Source organism: Equus quagga, chromosome 12, assembly GCF_021613505.1.
Source record: "Equus quagga isolate Etosha38 chromosome 12, UCLA_HA_Equagga_1.0, whole genome shotgun sequence".
Lineage (NCBI taxonomy): Eukaryota > Metazoa > Chordata > Mammalia > Perissodactyla > Equidae > Equus > Equus quagga.
In genome coordinates, this window is record NC_060278.1 from 60,246,068 (window position 1) to 60,265,337 (window position 19,270).

At 61.5% G+C, this 19,270-nt stretch overlaps 1 protein-coding gene across 3 annotated transcripts; it reads right to left on the minus strand.

The window, feature by feature from the left end:
* Window positions 1-666: 666 nt before the first annotated feature.
* Window positions 667-18,838, minus strand: TMEM9 (transmembrane protein 9). Of its 3 annotated transcripts, none has more exons than XM_046679592.1 (6): window positions 18,692-18,838; window positions 18,184-18,284; window positions 17,036-17,127; window positions 11,587-11,695; window positions 9,309-9,440; window positions 667-1,618 (listed from the first exon to the last, which is right to left on the minus strand). In XM_046679592.1, the coding sequence occupies exons 2-6, from the start codon at window positions 18,247-18,249 to the stop codon at window positions 1,466-1,468; spliced, it is 552 nt and encodes a 183-aa protein (XP_046535548.1). In that variant the 5' UTR covers window positions 18,250-18,284; window positions 18,692-18,838; the 3' UTR covers window positions 667-1,465. The 3 variants fall into 3 exon arrangements, with proteins under 3 accessions (XP_046535548.1, XP_046535549.1, XP_046535547.1); XM_046679593.1 differs by lacking the exon at window positions 18,692-18,838 and adding an exon at window positions 18,557-18,579; XM_046679591.1 differs by lacking the exon at window positions 18,692-18,838 and adding an exon at window positions 18,400-18,550.
* Between the last annotated feature and the right edge of the window lie 432 nt (window positions 18,839-19,270).

Below are 19,270 nucleotides of genomic sequence, written 5' to 3' on the forward strand. Positions count from 1 at the left end.
GGGCAAATTTTTGTAGACCAAGATCCACCCCCCACGCACCTCACCAAGAACCTGCACGGAACCCACACAAGAGCCTTAATACACGCTTATTCGGACAACCCCGGAGGACAGGAACTTCGATCAGACCCAATGGGCCCCTCCAGGTCCCTCGTTTCTGCCCGGGCTCCAACGGCCCCCCGATCTGCACTTCCTGGGGTGGGAGGGAGGGAAGCCGGTGCTGGGCTCCTCCGTGTGGCCCCGGAGCTGCTCTGTTCCCCTGGCTGCGCCCCCCCAACACCTGCTGGTTTCATCCAGAAACTCAAGGAGCTTGACAGTGACATCCCTTACGGTGCCTGCAAGAGACTGACGTCAGACACATTCAGAGCTTCAGGGGGCTCCCCCACAAAGACAAACACGGATCCTGTTTCTGGGTCACTCCCGGGGCTAGTCCGCTCCCCACCCCTCGCAGGGCAGGGAGCCGTGAGGAGCAGCCCCCGTGGCCAGTCTCTCCCCATCAGGGGGCCTCCACATGGACTCCCCGTGGGCTCTGCCCTGGCCACCAGGACCGCCACGTCTGCCTCTCTTCTGGACCCGCCAAGATGACGCTCCGTCCCCTCTCTGGGACACAGGACTCACCAGGCCACACGTGGGACACTCAGTTCTCTAAGTCTCTAGAAATCCAGAAAGTGAGAAATAAGACAATTTAATGATGGCTTCCTTGACTTACAGACAACGGCAGACAAACATGTCTGCCCATGCACGCTACAAGGAAATTCAGGGATGCGTGGTGCCCCAAGGCTGCGGCATTCAGAGCCACCGCCCGGCCTCGTGCCGCATGGTCCCACCACCCGTCTGGCTCAGTGACAACACACACAGGGAGGCAAGGGGCCTGCCTGGCCTCCTGAGTGGGCGGGAGGGCCCGGGCCGAGAGGAGGCAGGGTGCACGGCCACCACCATGCGTCAGGGGAGGAGAGGAGGGAGGAGGAAGAGGGGATGGGTGCTCGGGGGCTGACGTCTCAGGGTGGGGAGGAAGGCAGCCACCACAACCACAGCAGAAAGGAGCACAGGTGGCAGGGGCCAGGCTTTCCTCCCACACACCGAGGTCCTGACGACCCAGCTCCACCTTCCAGAGGCTGGAACCTTCCCGGGATTTGGAGCTGGAGGGGTGGCAAGGGTGGAGCAACGAGAGAGAGGCTCCTTCCAACCCTGAGGCCGCCTGAGACGGACGCCTCCATCCCCTCTTGGCCTGCCTTCCCCCCACAAACCCCCAAGACCTGAGCAGGCAAACGAGAGATCGGGGACCCCATCACGCTTCCCGAATTAACTCAGCTGAGAACAACGTTTCTAAAGAGGGGCAGAAGGAGGAAAAAACGCCACAGGCTTTTAAAGGGAAGACCCAGGAAGGGTGGCGTCGAAGGAGGGGAGAGTGGCCCCTGGCTCTATCCAGCCATGGCCGCTGGTCCTTGGCCCGACTGTGCCGGGCCCTCTAGCTGAGCATCTTGTGCCGATCGAAGACCGTCTTCCGTTGCTCCTGCACCTGCAGCTTCCACCGCTGCTGAGCGCCTTCCACACGTTCCAGGACCGTGTTGGCGCGGGGTCCCCCAAAGGAGGCCGCGGCAGCCGCCATAGAGCGAGCGTCCTGCAGGAGGACAGGAAAGGGAAGATTTGGCACCATGAGCCAGAGGGGTCTGGAAAGCTGGCACAGAACACATGCCCCGAGAGCAACCCCAAAGTCTGAACTCCCTCCACCCCCAACTGGGAGGCCAGGGCTCCCCAGGGCCGCAGGCTCCTGGAGGGCCTGGCCTCCACCACAGGGCCCAGCACAGCACCCAGCCAGCTGGAGGCTAGTGCTTGTAGAATCTGGAGGACCAGGCCCGGGAAGGGGGCGCCTGGAAGACCATGATCTGGGGCCCCAGGTATGACACAGCCAGCTCGTCAGGTCCACAGCTGCACCCCCAGGCCAGTTTCTAACCCTCGACGGGAACACTGAGTGCTGGCCTCAGGACCTCACTCAGCGCTGGGGACTCAAGACACTTGCTGTTTCAGGAAGTGCATCGATTGCCCCAAGGCTGGTCCTGGGCTGCAGGAAGGCCCAGGTCTAGGACCTGGCTGCCCAGAGAGGAGCGCACATCCACTCTGGGCAGGAGAGGGCCCTCTGAGGGGCCTGCACAGGGGGGCACCCACAGGATCTGCTCTCATGGGGCTGGGATACCCAGCTCACTCTCCCGGGAAACAGGGGATGACGTCCCTTGGGGAGTCTGGCAGGGAGGGAAATTCGGAGCTGGACCCCAGCACCCCATCCCACAGCCAGCCCTGGCCCACCCTTTGGGCCAGTTGGGTGGGCTCGCTCCTTCTCCACCCGCCCCACCGCCCCCGCCCCTTTGCTGTCAGAACCGTTTCTGTCGTCGTCATTGAAGGCAGCATCCTCCCCTAATTATCACTTCTCTGCCCCTGACGCCGGAGCCCATGCGTTTCCTGCAGGACCCGAGCCTGATCTTTGGGGGGGACTGGAGCCGAGGGCCAGGCCCACACCCCCCTGGGGATTTCCTCCCTGGCTCTCCCTGCCTCTCATCTCCTGCCACACGTCTCTTAAGGGATTAGCACACCTCTCTGAGCCTGGGGCCGCCCAGTAAATGCAACTGCGCTTCTAACGCCCTGAGCTGGCACGGCTTCTGTCACCACGCAGCTGCCAGGCGGGGAGCAGGAGGGGGGCCGGGCGAGGGTGGGGGGCAGAGAGGTGGCTGGAGGGGAGGCCGGGAGGCGGTCCACTGTCGCCGCAGAGTCTCACAAGCACTGCCCACGGCAAGTTAGAGACGGACACAGCCCCAGGAGCCCCATGTCCAGGACTCGAGGCCCCGCCCTCTGCCAGGCCAGGTGAGGGTCACGACACCTCGGAGGCAGGGGCATGCTGCATGTGGGGTCCAGACCCCAGGGCTCCACGCCTGGGCTCTGAGGGGCCACCCTCTCCTCCAGCCTCAGGCCCCCTGGCCCAGCTCAACTTAACCATGCCAGGCTGCTCAGGCTCTTGACCACACCATCAGCAGGAATTCCGTCACCTGATGCTCCGACATCATTGCGTCACACACACACACACACACACACACACGCACAGTTACAATCTCACAGACTGCCCAGTACGGTGCATTCTGACGTTGCCTGCTCTGCTCCATTTAGTTTTTTAAAATGCTGGCCATGACTCCTCAACTGACTTCATGACCTCACGGGTTGTGACCTCCAGTTTGGAAAACCCTGGCTCCCGATCAGGAGACGGGCCGGCAGGAGACACGCGATCACACGCGCCCGGCACTTGGCAGGCTGGTGGCCACAGACAGGCGCTCCAGGGGCGCCCTGCAGTTTCGCGCAGCCTGCAGAACTCTCCGGAATCAGACAAGCCTGGCCGTGAACGCTGGCTCTGCGCCTATCGGAACAGGGCCTTGGGCAAGTCACCCGGTCCCCTGAACCTGCTCCCCACCTATTGCTCTTCTCATCGAGACCACAAACCTGAGCTCTCTGGCAGCGCCTGGCAGACAGCAAGCGCTTGGGGAACAGCAGCGATTCCTAATATCAGGCCCAGCTGCGGGGTCTCCCAGGCAGGGGCGGGGGAAGCTAGCAGCCTGTGGCCTTGGAATAAGGACTGTTGCATCACGTCCCCTCTCAAGTCTGTTCCTTTCCAGTTCAGCGGGGCCCAGTGAACTCTCCCGGGCGCCAGGGACGCTGCTGGCCCGCCAGCACCTAGCTCTCCTGGCCTCTCCTGCCCAGTCCCCATCTTGTTCCTCCCAGGACCAGTGAGGAGGGGGGGTGTGACCCCGAGGAGCGGGGCGCTGGGAGGCTGCTGCCTGCGTGTGCGTGGCTCTGCATCTCGGGAGGCTGGGGGGGCAGGCAGAGCATGAAGGGGACGCGCCAGCACGCAGCGCACGACCACGGCCTCGTTTGTTCTCCCTCGGGTAAAGTCTTAACCAACTGCCTCTAAGAGGGACAATCTGGGTGGAGAGCTCCGTGTCCCCGTGCTAAGAGTCTGATTAAAAGGTATTAAGACCCCGCACCTGTTCTGAGACAGCCCGGAGTGGCCTCCGCGCCGGCTCTGTAGTGGGACGGTGGCCGCAGGTGGGAGAAAGCCCACTGTCTCTCGTCCCTTCCCTCCGAGGCCGGGTCTCCAGGCAGCTCGGGGAGGCAGAAGGCAGTGAGGGGAGGGGAGGTGGCCCCAATCAGGAGGAGGCGCTTGGATGCTGACAGGTTCCCAGGGCCGCCTGGTGGGGGCAGACCAGCATGGCGGTGACAGCGCCACGGTGCACCAGGCGCTGGGCGGGGAACACCACACGGATCCCCACCAGGCCCACGGGACTGGCACGTGGGCGACATTATTCCCAGCTGTGGATGAGGAAACCGCGGAAGACGAATCACCTCGCCGCCCAAGGTCACACAGCAGTTCAGCGGCCGGGCCAGGATCTGAACCCATGTCTGCACACCCCTTACCCCAAGACACGCCTGGGTCCCTCTGTGGCCAACGTGGAAAACCCAAAAGCAGACTGGTATCTTCCCCCAAGGAGAGAGCAGTGAAGGCACCAGGGATCAGGCCCCCCCCAGCCCTGGGAGACTCCGAAGATCCGTATGGACCAGACTGAGCTGACAGACTCCCCGTGAGCGCCTGGTGAAACCATTGCGTGAGCCCTCCTCGGCCCGCCCGGAAGCGCTGGTTCTGAGCCAGCTCTGGACCAGACCCGAGGCTCTGGGACAACAGGGAGATGAGGAAAGAGAACCCCCACCTCTGGTGGGCGGCCCTCGGCCCCAGTCCTGGGGGGGCACAGCACAGGCAGCCTCGTGCTCCCCCAGCCACACAGCTAAGCGGGCGAGTGTGAGCCTGCGTCCTCCCTCAGTGCTGACGAATAACGGACTCCTGCTGCAGCCGGCCCCAGGCTTCCTCGTGCACGAACCACCAGGCGTCTTCTGATGCTGTCACATGTCGCTGCTTCTGCTCAGAGGCCTTGCCGGGCGCCCCGGCTGCTGAGGGATGACCCGCCCTGAGCTCAGCCCACTCTGAGCTACATGAGCCCGCAGCCAGCCTCGCCTGCCCTGCTCCCGTCCTCGGCCACACTCGTCCACGCGGCCTTCCTCTGTACTGCCGTGCTCGCCTCCCCGCCAGGCCTCTGCCATGCCGCCTCAGCCTCCCCTCCAAGGATAGCATGCTCCTCGGGTGTTAAGACCACCCCCGAAACGTCTAGTTCTGAAGGAGGAATGCACACCGTGACGCTGGCATACATGCGATCACAACAATATGCTGAGGGGACCATCAAGCCTGCTCCAGATTCAGAAAACTGAACTGGGCGATCAGCACCCCTGGGGACAGGAAGCGGCAGACAGAGCTGGACTCCCACCAGAACTGGGATCTGAAACCCTGCTCCTGCCAACAGTCCTGCGAGGCCTGATGGCTGTTCTAGAAACGTCTACTGACTCGCAGCCCTCCCATTTGTCCTCAGAGGAGAGGACAGGTGCGTCCCCATCAGCCCCCGAGGCCGTGTGCTGCTCAACCCTCCCTGGAGGAAGCAGGAGCCCAGTGCCCTGAGCCCTGTCTTCTCTGTGGCCCCCATGTGCCCAGGCGCCACCACCATCGGCACCACCGTCATCCTCTCTCCTTGATCCCCGCACCCCTCTCCCCCAGGGGCCCAGGGTGGCAGCCGCGCCCATGGGGGAGATCTCTGAGGACCCTGTCAGAGCGCAGGGGGCCGGCGCTGGGAGCAGCAGAGACACCCGGAGCCTCCTAGAAGCCCTCGCTTCTCTCTCTTCAAAGAGCCAGACCTGCACATCTAAGGCAGCTCCGTCCCGGCAAACATGCTCGCTTCCTCCTTTCAAAGGGCGTCTGAGCCCGGGGATTAGCCCTAAAGCTGCTGGAATCCTGGGAGGCAGCGCCCGGCAGTCAGGCCCACCGAGGCCTGCCAGCGCTTTCAAAGGGACGCACAGCTTTCATCTCCTCCCCGGGCCGGGGCCGGGGCCGGGGATGCAGGCGAGGCCTCCCCTCCTCCTCCAGCCCTCCAGCCTGGGGTAGGAGAGCTCCCGGCTACAGGAACTGGGGAGATGGCACCCAGGGCCCCCCAGTCCCGGGAAGTGAGCCCACCTCCAGATCTCACTCTGATGGGGCCCAGACTCCTGGGGGAGCCCCGGACCCCAAGCTCCCTTCTCAAGGTCACCGAATTGTACAGGCCGAGGAGAACTTTCAGAGACCGAGGCCCCGTTGCCACTTTCTTCCTCTTGGGGTGAAAGCGAAGACCCCCCCCCCCCCGCCCTCCCCAGCCCAAGGAGGCCCTGTCCTTCTTAAGGGACATGCTCTCCAGGCCACTAATAAACCCAGAGACGGCCTCGGTCCTGGTTCTGCCACCGACAGCCAGGCGGGACCTCCCTACCGCTTCCCCATGTGCACTGAGCCCGGAGGGTCCACAAAGACCCCTCCCCATCCGGGACAGGGCCCCTTCCATCCTCTGAGCTCTGAAGATCCCCTCAGCCAGGAGGCCTTCCATCCCAGACAGGATGAAGAGAAGGAGAAGTCCCCCACCCCCACCTGGCAAGGAGCCTCCTGCAGCGTCCAGCTTCCTCCTTCCAGCCCGTCTCCTGCCTCCTGGTCCCTCGATGGCCCCCAGGCTCCCTGCTTAAACCCCCTCAGGCAGACAGGGGGTCTGTGGACCCACATGGTGCCACCTGCATGACTTTTGAGAACGGCCAAAGGAAAGGAAGCCACGTGCGTGCGAGGGGAACGGTGCTGCTGATCCCCAAGAAGGGACGAGCCAGGAGGACCTAAGACGGTGGTATCACAGTCAAGAGCGGAGGGAGTGCAGACACACTCACGGCTGCCCTGAGGGGGTCCCTTAACCACCCCCAGGGCACTGCCCACCCCCATCTCTCCGCAGAGCGGGCTGCACCCCTGGCCAGGGTATCAGAGTCCGAACACGCTTTTCATGGCTTCTAGAACCTCGGGGTCAGGTGTTATCCATCCCCACTCGGCCCTCCCAGGGCCTCAGCCTGACAGCTGCTTGCGGGGCCCATTGTCCTCCCAGCACCTCCGAAACACGGCCAGACAGCACCCCTCCCTGGACAACCCTTCCTACTCTCCCAGGCAGCGTCCACCCTCTGATTCAGGTTCGGCTCCCAGGACCTACACTGACCGACTCTACCCCTCCTCCCTCCGCAAGGCCCCCTCTCAGGAACAGAGACAGCCACAACTTAAGACTCCACGTGGGGAGCCCCAGGTCTCCCAGGGGAGGGGTACCTGGGCTCAGACCCAAAGACAGCAGCTGCCCTCCGGCTCTGTATCCAGGACACAGGCGACACAACAAGGCCGGCCCAGAGCCATCGTGCCCCACGGCCACACATTCCAGGGAAGTCGCAGCCCAGCCGTGTAATCAGCGGCCACATCTCTCAATTACTCCCCAGCCAGGACTGCAATTAGCACATTACCCCGATCCAGGGTGTTCATTAGCGATGCCCCCCTCCGTCAGAGCTGCTATTACTGTGCGCTAATAAGCAGGTAGGCACGCAAGGTTTCCTCGTGAACGCAGACCACCCAACTGCCAGCGCCTCCACCTCCCAGACCGGAGTTCCGAGGGGGCCAGGCCCACCCTCTCTGCTCCACCTTTGGCCAAACTCATGTCAGCAGGAGGCTGGGGGCAGACGGGGAAGGGTCCGGGCATGTACCTAGGAGAAGCTCCAGGCCCGTGGAGCAGCCAGGCCTCCCCCGCTCCCTGGCCTCGTGCAGGCCCCGGACTCGGCTGGGCGCTCCACACCAGGATCTGAGCCCCGGACCCTCTTCTTGGGGGGAACCCGCCCTTTCCCACGTCCAAGCCAGTGCCTGAATTGCTCCAAACTGAGACTGCTGGTGGCAGTTTAGCTGATGCCTGGTGACCTTGAGTGACCCTGGACGCACTACCACCCACCTGTGGAGGTTCACCTGGACTGCCTCGTCTTGCAGATGACTCCTTCTCATGGCATCAAACCTCCCTCTCTTGACTCCCCATTCGGGGTCCCTGCACCCCGGCTTCGCCCAGAGAGGGGCCAAGCTCTCATCTGTACACGTCTGAAGGCTGCCACCTCCAGGAGTTTGGTTCTTGTTTTTTCCTCAAGCTACACACCTCCCAGTCTCTTCAACTCACTCTCCTCGACGTGGCTGACACGCTTCGCCACTGGAAGCCCCCTGCATCTGTGCTGGCTCCCTCCCCTCACCTCCCTCCCTGGATGAGCCATGAGGAGCACCCTCCAGCAGCAGGGGGCCTCGGGATGGAGCTGGCAGATGCAGTGCCCTCCACAGCCTTCTGGAGCTGCCGTCCCCAGGGAAGACAGCGGCACAGCCCGGCCCCACCTACAGACCGCCCGCACTGCTGTGAGGTCCTCGGGCCGACCACTGTCTCGTGCACACAACTGGTGGCTGTGGGGGCCTGTAAGGGGAGCTCGGGGCACGTGGGGTCAGAGAGTCCTCCAATCTCCCTGGGGAGTGCAGCCCCTCACCACTCTGCCCAGCAGGCTGCACAGCGCTCACCACTTCCCGCTCCCACCCTGGGCTCCTGTGCAGGCTGCCGAGCTCCTCAGGACGGGGAAGGGGGAGAGGACGAGGGTCACTGTTAGTGTGACCGGCCTGCCCCAGCCCCACCAGCCCCCACCCCAGTGCGAGCACCTGCCAGGCTTGTGGACTCCCAGGTGTTGGTGGTTCCCATCTTCCTTACGTAAGGGAACCAAAACTCCTCAGCTTGACAGTTGAGGCCTTTAGTAATCTGGCCGAAGCATGCTGGCCGGCTCGACGTGCCTCTAGTCCCAGACCTGCCTGCCTTATCCCTGAAACGCTCAAGGTTCCTCAAGCGTACACGCGGTAGTTTCCCACCTCAGCACTCCCACCACCTGACTCCTCACCGGCTCTTGAAATCCTGCTTTCCCCCAGGGCTGGGGCTGCGTCTGCAGTGAGCAGGGGCTCAACAGATGTCTGTGGAATCTGGAAAGCCCAGCGCCACCTCCAAGCCCAGCAGAACCTGACACGACGTGAGCAACCAGGATGCCGGGGGTCTGTACGTGTGACAGGCCTGGTTGGCTCACGTCCCCTCTGATGGAAACGCGGTAAAGCAGGCGGACGCGGCTCCAAGCTGTGCACCGAGGCTGCTGGTGCCAGACATCAGGAGACATGCAGGCCGCCTCCTGCTCCACCTGCAAGGGCAACGGGCTGCCCCTGCTGGAGAAACAGCTGGGTCCGGTGACGTGTGGACACGGAGCAGAAGAGCGAACCGGGGCACGACGGGGCACACACACGCCCACGCAGGCCCCAGTGGTGCCGTTCTGGTTCTGCCCCAGAGCCCCGTTACCTCGTTCTCCTCCTCATTGTGCAGCTGTTCTGTGTACGCATCCGGCTTTCGGATCAGAGGGTCCACCAGCATCAGGAAAGTCATGTAGAGCAGGAGGGCGCCCACCACCGACAGGTAGATGACAATGATGACCTGAGGAGGAGACCGACCCGTGAGCAGCACCCTGGGCATCTGCGTTCCACGGCGGTGACCGCACCATGCACTGGGGAAGGGCTGAGACCGTGTGGGCCTGGAGGGACGGGGGCCAGGAAGGGGCAGCACGGCCCGCTCCACGCGTTTACTAACTCTGCCCCAAACTGAGGGGGTCCCACAGGAACACTGAGTTCCCCAGCAGGCACAGAAGACAGACGACAAAGGAAGGAGTCTGGATCCTGACTCCCCAAGATGCTCCTGGGGCTGGGGAGCAGGGAAACGGGGCCCCCCGGCTACAGAAGAGCCTATGACAAAGGGTGGAAAGCGATGGGGCACTAAGAAGAGCAAGAAGGTGGCGGGCGCAGAGGCCGAGGAGAAGGAACCTGGGCACATGGGCGCATCCCACTGCTGGGCGCGGGAGTGATGGGGGGACGTTTCTGCACCCAGCGCCTGCCAGCAGGACAGCCTGGCAAGGTGTGCAATGATGGCTGGAGGCCAGGTCCAGCCCCCATGGGTCACCCTGCAGGGAGGAGACAGCCAGGGGCAGAGGGACAACTTCACGAATTTCTCACATACACGGAGAGCCTCACACGCTGCAGTCAGACAGACGCAGTGAGGCTAATGCAACGTTCCTCCACGTGGGAGCTCTGGGCATTGAAGACTGGACCCTCAAGACACTGAGCATCCACGGTCCCCGCAATGGTGTCAGCAACACATCTCAGTTATTGGGGCCACAGAAGCATCTCCACTCATCTCTGAGTGTCCCTTGGGGGCCAGGAACCCCCTGATTGAGAACCAACAGGTCCCAAGGTTAGTACACGGCAGAGACGTAACCTGGACCCAGGTTCACTGACTCCATCCAAAAGGCTTTCTCTACTTCCAAACGCCGGGCCATCCCTGGCTTCTGACCCCAGCCCTGGCCCCTAACTGACTGTGAAGAGGGGATAAAAGCAAGCTCGGGCTTCCAGGTGTGGGGCTCAGTCTACAGCCACGCTCACCTGGACCGACCTCCTCTGCAGCGGGGGCATCAGCGTTCACGCCTCCTTAAATGGGGTCAATAATCAGACCTGTTGCCCGTGCCCCAAGAAGGGGGAGGGGGAATGGAGGCTGACTCTCCGAGAGGCCGAAAGTGGGGGGTCTCCTGGGAGAATGGCTGGAAGGAAATCGGGGGGACTAGGAGGAGGTCGCCATGTCGGGAAGTCCCTTCCCCACTGAAGTGGGAGAGGCGACATCCAGCTCAGAATTTGAGGTCTCAGAGGGTGGGGAAGCCAGGTTCAGAGGAGGAAAGCCGGGTCCAGGAGGGACGGACTTGGCGGAGGATGAAAGGCAGTGAGTCTGCACAGCGTGACAGGGCGGTGACAGGGGTCAGGGACAGGCAGCTGCCCTCCATCTGCAAGGCGAGGACACTGAGGACCCCAGGGCAGGCCAGGAGCTGCCGGCTCCCTGGGCTGAGCAGGGAGGATCGTGGTGAGGACCCCCTCCCCTCTGATGCGCCCCCAAAGGGGACCTGACAGAGGACTCAGTGGTGTCGTGAAGTTCCTCAGAGCTCTTTCCCGATGCTACTTCTAGACTCTTGACAGGACAAACGGAAATGAGCCTAAAAGCTGGAGCAGGAAGGCCTTATGCTCGAAATCGGAGAGCGTGGTCGGGCTCCCCATGGAGAACCTGGACTGGAGACCCAGAGGGGGTCTGGGAGACGAGGTTCTGCCAGAGGGAGCCATGATCTGGGCAAGTCCTGCCTGGAGGCAGAGAAGGGCCTGGGTCCTGGCTGGCCTCACTTCCTGTGGTGGTGGCTGTGTCCACCACCTCCCTCCTGAATCCAGCCAATGACCTATGAGAACATGGTGCAGGGAGGAGCCAAAGGAAGCAGCCTGAGCCCTCTGCCCAGGTCCTAGCCCCAGACACCGGCTTGGTTCACGTCTCTCCAGGCTCCCAGCTCCATGCTCTCAGCTGCAGCTGTGTGGGGACCGCTGGCTGGAGGTTGCAGGGAGAGCGGCCACCACGACGGGGTGGGACATAGTTCCTCCGTCTACAACCAGGCCAGCTTAGAAGCCAGTCCCAGAGCCACCCAGAATGTTCCAGAACAGAGAAGAGCTGGTGGCATAGGGCAGGGGTGGGGAGGGGGGTGGGGCTGGTGGTACGTTACCTTGATGGTGGTGGTGCTGCGCTCCTCGTACCTGCACTCGCACAGCAAGCAGTAGGCCTCCACGTCATGGCCGGGCACAGGCATGGGGTCCACCACGTGCAGGCAGTTGCTGCGGCAGAGACAGGGGCTGAGGGGGGCCGTGGGAGGAGGAGCAGGGTGGGGGGGAGGGGGCGGTGGGGGAGGAGGAGCAGGGCTGAGGGGGGCCATGGGAGGAGGAGCAGGGCTGAGGGGGGCCGTGGGAGGAGGAGCAGGGCCGAGGGGGGCCGTGGGAGGAGGAGCAGGGCTGAGGGGGGCCGTGGGAGGAGCAGCAGGGCTGCTGGGCAGAGGGGACCAGGCTCCTGGGGAGGGCAGGGCTCTAGCGAGGGTGACAGCCCTGCCCTTGCCCATGAGCACCAGCTCCCCAAAGTACACCCCAACTTTAGGGAGTTGCCACTCCCCAAAGTTCTGGCCCCGCCTGCCCTTCTATCTCATGCTGTGTGCTGCCTGAGTGGGCCTGTCCCTTCCAGAGATTTCTACTTGGAGGCTGGTGGGTCTCAGATGAGACTTATCAGCTGGGTCTCTCTCCTCCATTCTCATGCCCCGCTGCCTGTGAGTGCCCCGTCGGGACCACAAACCCCACAGCCTCTGCCCCTGACTCCCCAATTCCCCAACTGGCTCCATGGTCGTGTTCCCAATGGCAGAGAGCACGTCTCCCACCCACTCCATGGCCCAAGTTGAACCCGGGAACCATCCCTGACACTGCCTTTACTCCCACCCACAATCCCGCACACCCAGGGACTCCCCTCCTCAAACATCTCTAAAACCCTGCTTCCTTACTCTCTCCCACGGCTGCGTCTTAGCGGAGCCCTCCTCATGTCTTCCTCAAATGACCCCCTGCCCACTGCCCTCCTGCCTTGGTTTGGCCCTGTTCCAAACCACTTTCACCAGCAGCCCGGTGGTCTCCCCAGATGAAACTCCGGTCCTGCCACTGCCCAGCTTAGCCCGGTCGCTGCCCCACCGCAGGGCCTCTGCTCCACCCAGGCGCCCATCCACCTCACACCGGGGCTGCCCGCCTGTCCAGCTCCTCACCCCGCTGCCCACCCTCCAGCTATGCTGACCTCCTGGACTTTTCTCTGAACGAGCCACGCTCCCCTCCCTGACACGACTCACACCCTGTGCCAGGAATGCCCGGCTTCATCACCGCCTCCTTCCCCTCTCTGAAGCCCACACGGCCTTCGGGGTTCAGCTCCGGAGCCCTCCCCATAACAGCAGCTCCTCATGCTCGTCTCTGTGCCACCACTGATGGCTCTGCACTGGAGTCAGACCTTCACCCCGGGAGATGTCATGTCCCTTGAGGACAGGGGTCCGCTCCACGTCCCCAGCGCCTGGCACAGTGCTGGCCAGAGCAGGGCTGGGTACCCAAGCGACTGCCGTCACGCTGCTGAGGCCAGGACCCAAACTGGACACCCGGCCTCACAGTCGCTGCAGGATGCTCAGCCCCAGGGGCCCGTGCTGGTCTGGGCTCTAACCCGGGCCGCTCCGTCCCTGCCTGCCTCGGAGCAGCACGTTTCCAACCTGGCTGGCTCACAGACCACACTGAGCAAGCCAGGGACCCTGCAGACGCACCCGTATCATCACCCCTGGGAAAACCAAACACCCCCAGAGGTCCGCAGAGGCGAACTGGGGGTCACGGTGCAGTGGACAGCCAGCTCTGGGCTGTCCCCGCCCTGCCATGAAGCATCTGGTGCCCTGGGCCTGTCCTCCCCTCTGTGACTGGCAGGGCTCGTACCACACGACCCTCAAGTCCCTTCCAGCTCTGACAGGGATGCGGCCAGCGTGGAAGACAGCTCCCTGAGAGCAGTCAGGCCTGTTCCGCGCTGTCCCGGGGTCCTGCTAGACTCAGGCTGGGTTTCTGGCAGAAGCATGGAGGATGTGCGATGTGAAGACCAGGTGTTGAAATAAAAATGGGGCGTCCTCTAAAAGCCTCTGTCCCCCCTAGAAACCCAGGTTTCTAGCAGGGGCACATATGGCATACATGTGTGCAGCATATAGGACTTTATCTAAACCTCTGGTGACCCAGTCCCACCTCCGGGCAGCAGCTTCCGTCACAGTACCCCCTGCTGCGCGCATGGTCCTTCCCCTACTGTCACTGAACCCACCCTCTCAGATCCCGCATGCAGCTGCCACAGGGAGCAGGGATAGACAAGGCCAGGGTCACACCCGGCACCTGGTCATCACTCCTGGGACCTCCCATCTCCAGGAAGTCACTACAATCCTTCTGAGGACCAGATTCCTCCCGTCCCAAGCCACATGGGCTCCTGGTGCTTCAGCGGGATGCGTGGATTCCCCACGGGGCCAAAGTGGGGTGTCAGAGGCAGCTGGGAGGGGCCAACCTGAGCTCTTCAAATTGGGTCCTGTCACTCAGGGATAGGCTGTGAGGGGTAAAGGAACAGCAAAGGAGGAGCTGACGTTTCTGCCGTGTCCGGCTCTCCAGAGAGTCAGTGGGACCCCAAACACGTCCTTGCTCTCAGAAGGACCCCATTTACCGTGGGGATCAGCGCCTTCAAGCCTCCACAGGCTGGCCAGAGCACACCAGGGGAGAGGGCACAGAGAACAACAAGCCGGGCTGAGGTCTCTGCTCTTCTGCGCGTTCTGTGCTTGTAGGCAACTCATTTAACCTCCCTGGGTTTCCTCATTTACAAACGAAGGCTGACTCCAGCAGTATCTTTCAAACTGTGCTCTGGTGGGCACCCCAGGACCCACGGTGCGGGAGCAGGGTGCAAGGCGGGGCTGAGGGACCCCTCCCTCCCAGCCAGAGCACTTCTGACTTCCACACCTTGTGCTTCCAGAACAGGTTTTGTTGGAAGAAAGGCTGTATCTGTAGACGGACAAAGACCCTGAACTAGCCAACCTGTCGGGTTCTTTCCTGCTCTGGGATGGTCTCTATGCCGTACATCCCTGGGGGACATGCCAGCTGGCAAAGTTGTTGGGGCTTCTGTCTCTTTGTGGCATGTACTTCAGCACTCCCAACGCTAGATGGCAGAAAACCAGCCACACAGGGGCCAGCCAAACAGGATGACTTCCCTCTGGGACAAATCCTGGATCTTACGTCCAGCCTCAGTTTCAGCCACCACCCTTAACAGAACTGCCTTGAGGGTCTAGATTTAAGACTGTTCATCAGCAGCCCCCTAATTCTGATGTATACGGGGAAGGACATAAATGCTGGCCTGAGAGGTCCCCGCAGGACTCCTGTGTCTGGGCATCCCAGTCTGGGTTTCAGGCCAGGCTGCAACCCCAGGGCAGAGACCGTGCATGCTACCAAGATCTGCTGGGGCCTGCGGGATGCAGCCTTACTGTCTGCCAGGGCCTGTGGGATGCAGCCTTATGATCTGATGGTGCTGAGATATCCATCAATCCATTTACTGATGCCATCTGACCCAGAACCACAGACACAAGGAGGTGGCAGGGGCTCCTCTCAGGTCTTGACGTCTCAGGGCCTCGTGAATCCATCAGGACAGGCGAGAACAGAGGGAGACAGTCCAGCGCCGGGGGGAGCCCCGGTTGTGCGGGGCTACGGTGTATGTCTGATGAAGATTACCTACGGGGCCTCTGGTAAGGCTTGATAACGTATATTAGTCATGATATCAGCTAACGTTTACATGGCACTTACTACGTGCCAGGGATCGTTCGAAGCGCTAAACAGCCATGCGTCGCTTAACAATGGGGACACGTCCGAGAAATGCGTCGTTAGGCGATCTCGTTGTTGTGCGAACATCACAGAGTGCACTTACACAAACCTAGATGGCGCCGTCCACTGCACACCTGGGCTAGATGGCACTCATCTGATGGCACCAACATTGTATACACGGTCCATTGCTGACTGGAGTGTCATCACGCAGCACAGGACTGTAGTAACTCGTACGTGTGTGCGTGCACGCACACGTGATTATTTAATTCTCACGATACTGCCACCGTCTTACAGAGGAGGAAACTGAAGTGCACTGGAGGTTAAGTCACTGGTCACGCGACGACAAATGGCTGAGCTACATGTGAAGCCAGGCAGGCCAGCCCCAGAGTGTGTGCCCCTAACTAGGCCGCCCCTCGGGAAATCAGACTATCTTAGGGTTGGATGGGGTCAAAGCTCCCCACTGCTGTTCTGGACCAATAATCTACATCATAATCACCTGAGGGACCTTAAGGAAAGGTTACTGTCCCCCCATATTTACTGACTCAATTAAGTACGTAACAAACAACATGGTGACTATAGTGAATACTATATTATATACTGAAAGTGGCTAAGAGAATGGAACCTAATGTTCTCACCACACACACACGGTAATTATGGGAGGTGACGGAGGTGTTAACCAACCTTACTGTGGTAACTGTTTCGCAATATATACGTGTATCAAATCGTCACGTCGTCCACATTAAACTTACACAATGTCGTATGTCCGATGCATCTCAACAAAGCTGGGAAAAATTACAAACCCAAATCTCAAGGACAGGAGGGAGTGGGGAATCTGTATTTTCTCAATGCGCACCTGCCAATCCTAATGTACTAACCCTTGTGACGCTGATCCCTTCCACGGAGACTTTATCAAGGAATCACCCATCTGTGCTCAGGTGCCTCCAAGGATGGGGCTTCCCAGCTCCTGAAGCCCAGATTAGAAATGCTCCAGCCACGCACACGAAAGTCTGTTTCCTGAAGCTTTCTTCCTTTGGCCTCCATTCTACACCCAAACCACACTGAACATAACTGAGACCCACAAGCCCCCAATTCCACACGCCCCCACCTCCCAGAGGGTGCCAGCCCCTCTCCTGTCCTTGTGAGCCTCCACGTGGCCCGAGACCTCTCTGCAGCCTCTCTCTAGCGCCTCTAGGACCATCCCTTCTAGGACAATGTGTAGGAACTTCCCTTCACAAGCTGGTCTCCTTTCTCTGAATGAAGTGGTGATTATTTCTCTCTCTTTTAAAGGGAGGCAGGCAGAAAGGAATTCAAGACTCCAGGAGTGTATTTGAAATTCTCTCTTCGGGCTTCAGTCTCTGGAATTATAAAATGGGAACACAACCTACTCCATCAACCTTACAGGGTCCTTCTGAGACTGGCACTGAACACCACATGCAACAGAGCTTTGCAAAAGTGGGCAAACACGCAAAAGATCCCACACAGTGTGTGGCTGTAGGACCCACCTCTCCCAACTCCTCTGCTACCGCTGGGCACACGTTAATAAATGCCCAAATCAAAGCAAAATAACAAAATCCACTCCTCTGACCAGGAACCCCTCAGCTGGAATTCAAAACATCCGGATCCTATTTCCAGTGTGTCGTGTGACCACAGACAAAACAGTCCTTTGTAGGGTTCCCTAAAGCGATGGGAGAGCAGGGGTCCGCCAGGGCTCCAAGAACCCTGGGAAACACCCATAACTTCCACTAGGTGTAGGAGGCAAGGGGAGCCTGCACAGTGCCTTACCAGTCCTTCTGCGACACATTCTGGTTGTAAATGTGTCCACTGATGTTCCTGTACGGCGGACAGATGCATTTGCACCGGATATCTTCAGAACTCTGGAAAAGGAGGGACACATCAGGCAGGCAGGGCCCGGGGCCTGGGGTCTAGCAAACTCAACTTTCAGTTCCCTGGTCCATAAAGCGACCATAGGAACGCTCTTCATCTTTCCCCATCCCCAAGTTCAGCAGGAATGACTTCCGCAGGAAGGATGCTACAGCACAGCGCGGGGTCCTCAAGGCAGAAACCATCCAGGGGGCAAACGAGGCTCACAGAGAGCTGCCGAGGGCTGCCAGTGCCTAGCAGGGTGTTTGGGGGGCGGGCACGGCAGGCAAAGTGACGGTCCTCTCCCCTGGGCCCACACCTGTGTGTGCACCTCTGCCCAGCAGTCTTGCCGGCTAGCCTCTTTCCCCTGACTCCACCTCCAACTTCCCAGGTTAGGGCTGGGGAAGGCCAGGGCAGGGTGAACAAGAGAAAGTGGACATTCCCAGGGATCACTCAGCAACCCCCTGCAAATCCTTCCTCTCTGAATGGGGAGGAGACAGCCCCGCAGACATCTCATTCCAGTGCGGAATTTCCGGGAGGGAGTGGAAGCAAGCCTCAGACTCAGAGTCCATCTTACTTCGAAGCCTGGAGATCTTCAAATTCCACAGACCTCCCCACGCCCAGCTTCAGAGTCGTCCACCCAGAAGGAGGGGAGGGGCAGTGAATGTCAGTAGCCCCCCCGCACTCAGGCTGGGCCCCCTCCATCACAGAAGCTTCTCCCTGTGCAGGACTTCACACTCACAGAGCATGTCTACTCCCCATATCACTTGATTCTCCCTAAAACAGCAGGACATAGCACCCCTCCTACTCCACCAGAAGGTGTGGAGAACTTGCATAACTTCCCCAAACACAAAATTCCTGGTGGATTCCACCGCGGGCCTGCCTGATCCGGAAATTCTGTGCACCACCCTGTCCCCTCCCAGCCCTGCGCCTGAGAAAACAGCCCTAGAAGTCTGGCCCCCAGGGGAAGTGAGGGGCAAGGCTGGGCAGCAGCTGCCTCGGGGGGAGCCCTGTCCGCGGGCAGGGTGGTCGTGCCCAAGGGGTGCCCAAGGCTGGCTCACCCCCCTCACCTTGTTGCCTTGAGCCGGGGGCACCAGCAAACAGCCGACCACGGCCACCAAACACAGCAGCTGCATGCTTATCGGGCTGGGCGGCCGGCCAGACCGGACACCTGGAAAGGAAACGTGGAGTCGAAGGAGCGATGGCTCCTCTCGGGCCCCTTAGCCGTGCAGCCGGACGTGGATGGGGTGGGGGGCTGGGATCCAGGCTCCCAGAGCCTTCCAAACCTGGGGGCCACATGCTGCATGCCCTCTCCCCAGCTCTCCGGCTCTCTGCCGCCCACCCGGCTGCGGGGGCCTGCTGGGGGCCCCGACCAGGCCCGGCCCCCGCCCTCCGCCATCGCCGCCCCGCAGCAGCTCCTCCCCGCGCAGGCCCGACGGGAACCTCGGGCGCGGGGTCCAGGCGCCCCGTCCCGATGGCCGGAGCCAGTGCCCACCGCGCCCGAAGCTCTCGGCCCGGCCTGGGACCCCCCAAGGCCCCCGCGCCCCCCGCACCCCTCCCCCACGCCGCGTCCCTAACCTGCGAGCCCCGCCGCTGTCGCGCAGGCCCCAGCTGGCCCCGCCCCTCCAGGCTGCTATTGGCTGTCGGAGCAGCCGCTCAGCCCCACTCGCTGTCGCCAAGGCAACAAGGCCCACCTTCACCTGGGCGGAAGGCTCCCGCGCAAGGGACAGGGAGGCATTTCTCAAACCTGACCGGACCAGAAAAGGGAGCGTCGGCCTTTGTGTGGCCTGTAGAATTCCCCCCGGCGCGCTCCGCCCCTCCTGCTATTGTGAAACTCGGGGTTTCCGAGCCGGGACGCGCTTGTTCTACTTTGCTGTTTTAAAGAGAAAGCACTTTACCAACAATACTCTAGGAGCAACAACCGGAATGATGAAATCGGATTAAAGGGCTTTGTCCTCGTTCACAATCTGGAAATGTCCTTTAGGGATCCACGTCTTTGCTGCAGGGGCGTTACCCGGCGCCACCACCTCTTTTCCCCGTCCTCCCACCCTGAGGAGGAGGAGGAGGGAACCGGGGCGGGGGGGGGGGGGGCAGGGGCGGGGGGGCTGGCCCGTGGAGCGTGCACAGCAGCCCCTCAGCCTGTCCCGTGTCCCCCTC

Excerpts from the sequence above, each read along its gene's own strand:
- TMEM9 (XM_046679591.1), bottom strand. Across the intron at positions 11,696-17,035 it reads AATGTGTCGCAGAAGGACTG|CAACTGCCTGCACGTGGTGG; the intron begins GTAAGGCACTGT and ends TCTCTGCCGCAG. Across the intron at positions 1,619-9,308 it reads ACAATGAGGAGGAGAACGAG|GACGCTCGCTCTATGGCGGC; the intron begins GTAACGGGGCTC and ends GTCCTCCTGCAG.